Below are 8,197 nucleotides of genomic sequence, written 5' to 3'. Positions count from 1 at the left end.
ATGGGTGTCACTTGGCACTTTAATACACCCGCATGGCCAAGCGCTGGCGGATTGTGGGAAGCGGCGGTAAAAAGTACTAAACACCATCTTAAACGAGTTTTGGGAGAGCAAAAACTGACGTTTGAGGAGTTTACAACGTTACTCAATCAAATAGAAGCGTGTCTGAACTTTCGGCCGTTGTGTGCACTGACGGAGAACAAGGACGACAGCTTTTTAACTCCAGGACATTTCTTAGTAGGAGGACCACTTTTATCCCCGCCGCTGACTGACTTTGACGAACGTTGTATCAAGACGAGATGGCAGCTCACTGAGAAAATACATCGTGACTTTTGGCGAAAATGGTCGTCCGACTATTTACAACACCTACAAATTCGTTCGAAATGGAAGCATCCTCAAGAAAATATGAAGGTTAATGACATTGTTCTCATCAAAGAAGAGAACCTGCCACCGACGAAATGGGCTATGGGTCGAGTGATTGACGTTCATCCAGGAACGGATGGGCACATCAGAGTCGTGACGCTACGTACGAAGAGTGGAGAAATAAAACGACCCATAATCAAGTTGGTTCCACTTCCGGTAAACAATGAACATGACTTCTCAAAAATCACTTTGGAAAATGACGAACCGAAGAAAAATGACACCTCGACACCACATTGCGAAAAAATCGAGGTCTGCCAACTACACTGATGAACATGGTACTTTTCCTGCTGATGCTTTTAACATCTACGACTGAAGCAAATGTCTACATCAAAAGCTTGAACAATAACACATTGTTCTTTGACAAAATCTCTGACGTACGAATCATACAGGACAAATGGAAACTTATTGCCTACTACAACATAACAACATATTGGCATAGTATTACCGCCGTTGAAAAATATATCTACTCGGTAAACAAAACCTGCAACAACGATCACTCATGTGCACCTGTTGTGACGCAATTCGCTCACGAGCTCGATGAACTTCGACACTATAACGAATTGCTGACGAACCAACATCACATCCTGCAACAAAACAAGAGAGGCTTAATCAACGGGGTCGGTTACCTAGCTAACACCCTGTTTGGGGTCTTGGATGACACATTTGCTCGAAGATACGAGAAGGATATTGAAACCGTAAAAGAGCGAGAAGATCATTTACTTAAGCTATTTAAAAACCAAACATCATTGATCGAAGCGGAGAATAATATCCTGAAAAGAAACGAACAAATTATGAACACTCAATTTGAGCATATCTACAAAAATCTGCGAGTAATGTCTACTGAGATGCACCAAGTCGAAAAAGAACGACAAAGCACTCTACAGTCATTCCATCTACTGTCATCTTTAATATCTGTTGATGTGATTATCTCCAACCTTCGGCGTACGCAGGACACTCTGTTTGACATCGTGACCGATATTTATAATGGCCGCCTGAACATACACTTATTAACTCCGGCAGAACTTACGCAACAATTAAATGTAATATCCGGCCATCTACAGGATGATGTTGTTGTTCCAACTGACAATTTTCGAGATCTCTACGGTCTCTTACAAGTACGAGCTAAAGTGACTAGGAGATTCCTGATAATGGAAATCAAGATTCCCCTGCTAAACAGAGATCAATTTGAATTGAATGACGTCATCGATATCCCTCAACGAAGAGGAGACAAAGTCATCTATACTTCCACGGAAACAAAATATCTCGCTGTCAACGTGAGAAAGGACACAATAATACCCATGACAGAAAAGGATACAAATATGTGCATACGACAGACACATAAACAAATGTTATGTCCATTGAACCATCCTGTATGCAATGCAAGTTGAACAATCGCTCTGTAATATGAAACTACAGATTAGCAATGAAAACAAACCATACTGTAGGTCAGAAGCGAAAGTATGCACCGACAGATGGATTAAATTACACGCTCGTGACACATGGATGTTTTCTTGCTGCACCGAATGCGCCATACGAATCATATGTCCGAATAATGTAACAATGAAACATTTACGTGATAATGGAGTAATCGGCCTTGACCATGGTTGTACTATTAGAGGTGAATCCTTTACAATTCACGCTCAACATGACTATGTCAATCAGATGTACATTCAACCTACGACTCACATCAATGTACCAGTTATATCTACGCTGAACGAGTTCATGAACATATCATTGCCTCACAATTTCACCGCTGAGAACCATGAACAATTGTTTACATCAATAAAGAAAAACATAGACGATTTGAAGCGGTCAGACTTGAAGAAATTTGAAACCCGTGGCTCTACACATTATATTGTAATTTATACAATTTTATTTTTGATGACGACGTTGCTGCTCACACTCGCATATTTTAATCTGAGGCCAAGATGTGAATGGAAACCTAGTGAGGTCAACCCAAACAATGACATTACATTAGACGAGATAGTGTCGTCGCCCCCGCCGTCTTCTTCGCCGATCCCGAGAATGACAGCCGCAAGTACAGCGACACGAGGCTCTACAACGAGTGTCGACACTGCGACATCACCCACCATCCCGAGGAAAATCCACTTTAATCTTAATGCGAGCACTGGGGACTTAAATAACTAATGTGTATCTTTAATTTTAGATAATTGCTTATTTTTGTTTACTTATTTTTTCTCTTTTTGTAGTTGGAAATATGTACAAGCTAGCGCTGTACACGTGCCTGTAAGGTCTTTGACACTTGACGATTCGTATTACACACAATTCGTATGACCCAGTTACGATAATTATGTTATTACATTTTATAATTATGTACTTTCAGTGTAATAAAGACGCTCCGTAGTATCGGTTGGCTTGACAAACATATTGTTTTCTTTGCTTGACGACAACCCCGATTGCTCTCCGATCTACCTGACATCTGACATCTGACGAATTAAGTGAACGTGTGCTAACTAGCCCGTTCAGCTCACAATATTAATAATTATTCTATGTGTAATGTTACCAAGGATCATATATATAATAAAAATAATAACCTAATTTACATTAACACTGACAAAAGTAAGGATATTAAAATTCATAGTTTAAACTAAATAAAATGACAAAACCTATGCCCTCTTACTTAAATATTATACATCAAAATATACAGGGCATAGGTGGCAAAGATCATGAAATAGAATTATTTTCAGAATATTACAAAACTCATGTATTTTGTTTCACAGATCATTGGATTAAAAGTTTTGACATATTTAATATCCCAAACTTTAAATTATCAAGTACATTCGTGAGAGGGAATGCTATTCGCGGTGGCTCATTAATATTAGTACGGAATGATATCGTTTGTAAATCTCGAAAAGATATTGTGGCTCTCTCTGTCGAACGTACTATCGAATTATCCTGCGTGGAAATTCCGCAGTACATTAGTATTAGTATGCATGTACCGGCCCCCATCGGGAGATTTTAGCTTATTTGAGACCACTATGGAGGATGTTCTTAAAAAGATAAGCGAAAGTAATAAATATATAATTGTATGTGGCGACTTTAACGTCGACTTATTAAAAGAAACTTCGCTGAGTGTTCGATTAGTCACATTGTTTAGGTCATTTAATTTAACGCACCGAGTTAATGAACCAACACGAATAACCAACGATACTTCTACGTGTATTGACAATGTGTTTTGTGACTGTGAAATATATTAATTTTCAATTATAAATAATTTAATAATATTATTTATTCTGATCACTGTGGTCAGAAGTTTTCTTTAGAACACAAAGAAATTATTCATTAAAAAAAAATAATGTACAGGCCCATAAAGTAAACTGTTTTAAAGATATTGTGGCGTGTAAATTAGCTTATTTAGATGTAACAACACAAGATCCAAATGAACTTTATAATTAATTTTTTGAATTAATATTAACAGAATTTAATAAAATATTCAAAATGAAATCATTTTATAATAATACAAAATTGAAGTTTAGTGACTGGGCTACTATTGGTATATATAAAAGCAGAAATAAATTATACGACCTATATGGTATGAAGCAGTGGAATCAAAACGAAGCCTTTCTAGGATATGTCAATAAATGTAGGAAGTTATGGTTTTAATCAGAGATGTAACGGAGCTTCGATTCCGGTTCCGTTAAGTCGGAACTTCCGATTATTATTACACTTTCGGTTCCGACTTCGGTTCCGATACTTTTGTATCGGATGTTAATCGGAGGTCTAACGAAACAAAGCGGGCGGCGCGCGACGGCCTGTGCTGTGTTTTAGCTTTTGTTCATTTATTGTAATATAACCAAATGTAACACGTTACTTTGGGTTTTAATTTTAATTAAACTTTAATTAATTTCATTAATTTTATCTTTTGTTTATTTGGAATTATGCCAATTTTTTTCACAGTTGTATTTTATTTTGTAATAAAAAATTAAAAAGAAAAGAATTGACTATAAATCATGTTTTATTTGTCCTTAAACAAACTGACCCTGCCTCCGATTTCGATTCCGATTCCGATTTCGGTTCCGATAAAACTACCTCCGTTACATCCCTGGTTTTAATATTAGCGTATCCGCGCGGTAAATTCCGAGATGTCGGTGGTACCGGGGACGCTAGGATGGAAAAATTCACCGGGAAGAGTTAAAGGCTCGCCGTAAAGAAGTTCGGCGGCTGAAGACTGTAGGTCCTCTCTGTACGCGCTTCGTATCCCCAACATGACGAGCAGCAGCACCTCGGACCAGTTATGGTCAGCATGGCACGTGATGGCGGCTTTCAGCTGACGATGAAAGCGTTCCACTAACCCATTGCATGCCGGGTAGTAGGCTGTTGTCCGTTTATGTTGGAAACCTATGGCCTTCGATAGATATTGAAACAGTGACGACTCAAATTGTCGTCCACGATCTGTGACAATATCTATCGGGCAACCAAAGCGGGATATCCAACCGGACAAGAGGGCCTTACCAACGGCTTCTGCCGTGATGTCGGCAATAGGTATTACCTCCGGCCATCGAGTGAATCTATCGACGGCGGTTAGGCAATACCTGAAACCAGAGGAAATGGGTAGTGGGCCAATCAGGTCAACGTGCACGTGCTTGAAGCGTGCGCGAAGTAAAGAGAACGTGCCCATAGGTGCGGACACGTGTCTACTCACCTTCGCACGCTGGCATGGCAGGCAAGCCTGGGACCAGATCTTGCAGTCCTTCCGAATTCCCAGCCATACGAATCTCTCAGTCACCAACCTGGTAGATGCCTTGGCACCAGGGTGACTGAGGAAGTGCAGACAGTCGAACACGGGCTTACGGAAATGCTTGGTGACAAACGGCCTGGGAGTCGATGTACTGGTGTCACAGTACAGTGAAACGCGGCTCCCAGGTAGTCTCAGCTTTTCGAGACGGAGGGACGTCTGTCCCGTGAGATACTCATCAGCTCAGGGTCCGAAAGTTGTGCCCTAGCCAGATCGGCGAGGCTAATCGGAGACTCCAGTTCCTCAATCCGAGATAAGGCGTCGGCAACGATGTTATCTTTGCCAGAGATATGCCTAATGTCGGTGGTGAACTGGGCGATATAATCCAGATGCCTATACTGACGAGGCGAGCAATTTTGTTTCCGTTCGTGGAAAGCAAAACTGATCGGCTTGTGATCAGTATAGACAGTGAAAAGTCTCGCCTCTAGCACATGCCGCAAGTACTTTATCGCCTCATAGATCGCAAGTAATTCGCGATCGTAAGGTGAGTACTTGGCTTGGGACGGGCTCAGCTTTCGGGAGAAGTAGGCTAATGGTTGCCAATCGTTCCCGTGACCAACGCGAGCTTGGCATCCAGATCTGGATGAGCAAGCAAGGCTGCGTTGGCTAAGCTTTCCGTGGTGGCAAGGAAAGCCTTCAGAGCATCGTCGGTGAGGCAGATAGGTGTGGACCCCTTGACTGACCCCGCTAAGATGGAGTTAAGAGGCGCTTGGATTTGGGCGGCATGCGGTAGAAACCTCCTGTAAAAGTTGGCCATGCCCAAAAATCTCCTCAGCTGCCTAACATCTTTTGGCGGGGGAAAGTCGCGGATGGCTTGAACCTTCGTATCCAAGGGTTTGGTACCGCTCTCCGAAATAGAGTAACCTAGGAAGGTTACCTCGGGAGCCCCAAACACGCACTTGGATACGTTGATCACCATGCCGTACTCCCTGAGTCTGGTGAAAATTTGACGCAAGTGGTCCTCGTGTATGGTTTCGTTCTCGGAGAAGATGAGAAAGTCATCCAAGTACGCATACACGAAGTCCAGACCACGAGTCAGCTCGTCTATGAAACGTTTGTCTAGCATTCCGAAGTCCGAAAGTCATGTACGGGAATTCGAACATGCCAAATGGTGTGGTTATTGCCGTCTTGGGGATATCTTCAGGATTTACCGGTATCTGATTATACGCCTTCACGAGGTCTAAAGTGGTAAAGACCTTGCTACCACAAATTTGATGTGCAAAATCGTGAAGATGTCTAATCGGATGCTCGTACCATCCCGTGGTACGAGCGTTGAGCCTCCTATAATCTCCGCACGGGCGCCAGCCGTTGTCCTTTTTCGGTGCCAGGTGTAGTGGAGACGACCAGGGACTCTCCGAAAGTCGTGCTGTCCCGTTCGCGAGCATTGCCTCGAACTCGCGTTTCGCTATCATAAGCTTGTCGGGAGCCAGGCGTCTAGGGTTGCAGGAAACTGGAGGACCTGGTGTGGTGCGGATGTGGTGTAGTGTGTTGTGTGGAACTGAGTTATGTATGCCGGCTGGCCGCGTGATATCAGCGAACTCGCGTGAGAGTAATTGATGATACCGCGTATTGCCAGTCGACACCTTTATAGACAGCACATCTATACAATTTAAAGCCGCACAAGCCGCTAGTAGATAAAGTAGTAATGTTATCTATAAGTTTCTGGTTCCTACAATCTACAACTAAATTATAAAAAGATAGAAAGTCTACCCCTATAATGGGCTTTGTCACATTCGCCACCACGAAACGCCACGGGTAGTCACGCCGAAGTCCGAGGTTCAACGTGAGGTGTTTGTACACGTACGTATTGATGGTCGACCCGTTGGCTGCCGTGAGCTTGTACGTCGTTGGTTCACGACGTTTTCGTAGCATGGAGAGGGGGAAGACGCACAGGTCGCTACCTGTGTCGACCAGGAACTGCGTCTTCGTCCATTTGTCCGTGACGAACAGGCGACCAGAGGTGATGGGGCTGTCGGTTGTCGCGATTACCGACCGCCCAGAGAGTTTTCCGCCGCCTTGAAGTCGCAGGGACGGACACACTTCTTAGCTCCGCTGCCGAACTTAGAGTGGTACCAGCAAAGCGGGAACTTACGGTACCTGGAGTTCGACCGTGAGCGTGGACGGCTCCTCGCCCTGCTGCAAGACCTGGGACTGCGGTCTCTGGTAGTGAGGCTCTGTAGTTGCCTACGTAGCTCGGCGACTTCTCGAGCCAGAGACTCGATGCTGGATCCCGGATTGGTGCTGCTCGTCGCAGCGACATGATGAGTCGGTGTCGGTACAATGTTGTGGATTCTGTCCGCGAGATCGGCCAGGGTGTCCAGACTCGCATGAGGTTGAGCTGCTAGTATGGATTGGATATTTGCAGGAAGTCGGCTCGTCCAGATGGTGCGCAGGAACTCGTCTGTCACTTCTTGACCTGCTAGGCCCTGGAGATGCCGAAGAAATTGTGACGGTCTGCGGTCACCCAGTTCCTCGTGCATCATAAGTTGCTGTACCTTGTTCTCATTCGAAGCACTCAATCTTCGGATTAGCTTTAACTTGAGCTTCTCGTATTTATCCCGAGCAGGAGGATTGGTAATAATGTCCTTGACTTCACGCACGTATTGCCGGTCTAATTGTGAGACGACGTAAAAGAATTTTGTTTCATCGTTGGTGATGCCTGCGATCATGAACTGACCTTCCAGTTGTGCGAACCAGATGTCAGGTTCGTCCGGCCAAAATGGTGGAACTCGCACGCCCACTTGGCAAATTTCAGACGCGGCGTTTTCTACGTCCGTCTGATCGTCCTTGGTGCCACACCCAGTAACCATCTTGTAATCCACACGGTATTCAAAATGGGGTCACCAGTGTAGGTAGTTATGGTTTTAATATTTGTTGGTTACCTTACAATCTCCGGCGGCTGGTGGTGTGAGATAGGTAAATGATACTAACGTAGATATACACGAAACTTATAATGTACGAAGAAAGGTTCACAAAGAAAGCACGGCACAAAGAGAATGTCAGAAGGAGAAATACAGTGGA

The 8,197-nt window shown here is 43.7% G+C and overlaps 1 protein-coding gene across 1 annotated transcript; it reads left to right on the top strand.

Annotated features, from left to right (window-relative positions):
- On the top strand, positions 1-687 carry LOC124542541. Its single transcript, XM_047120481.1, has one exon. It carries the CDS (start codon positions 1-3, stop codon positions 685-687), a length of 687 nt encoding a protein of 228 aa, XP_046976437.1.
- Positions 688-8,197: the final 7,510 nt, after the last annotated feature.

This window comes from Vanessa cardui, chromosome W (assembly GCF_905220365.1).
Source record: "Vanessa cardui chromosome W, ilVanCard2.1, whole genome shotgun sequence".
NCBI lineage: Eukaryota > Metazoa > Arthropoda > Insecta > Lepidoptera > Nymphalidae > Vanessa > Vanessa cardui.
The sequence above is the reverse complement of the archived record's forward strand: the minus strand, read 5'-3'. Positions and strand labels throughout refer to the sequence as shown.

Coding starts and splice junctions, on each gene's coding strand:
- LOC124542541 (XM_047120481.1), top strand. CDS start 1: ATGGGTGTCACTTGGCACTTTAATACACCCGCATGGCCAAGCGCTGGC.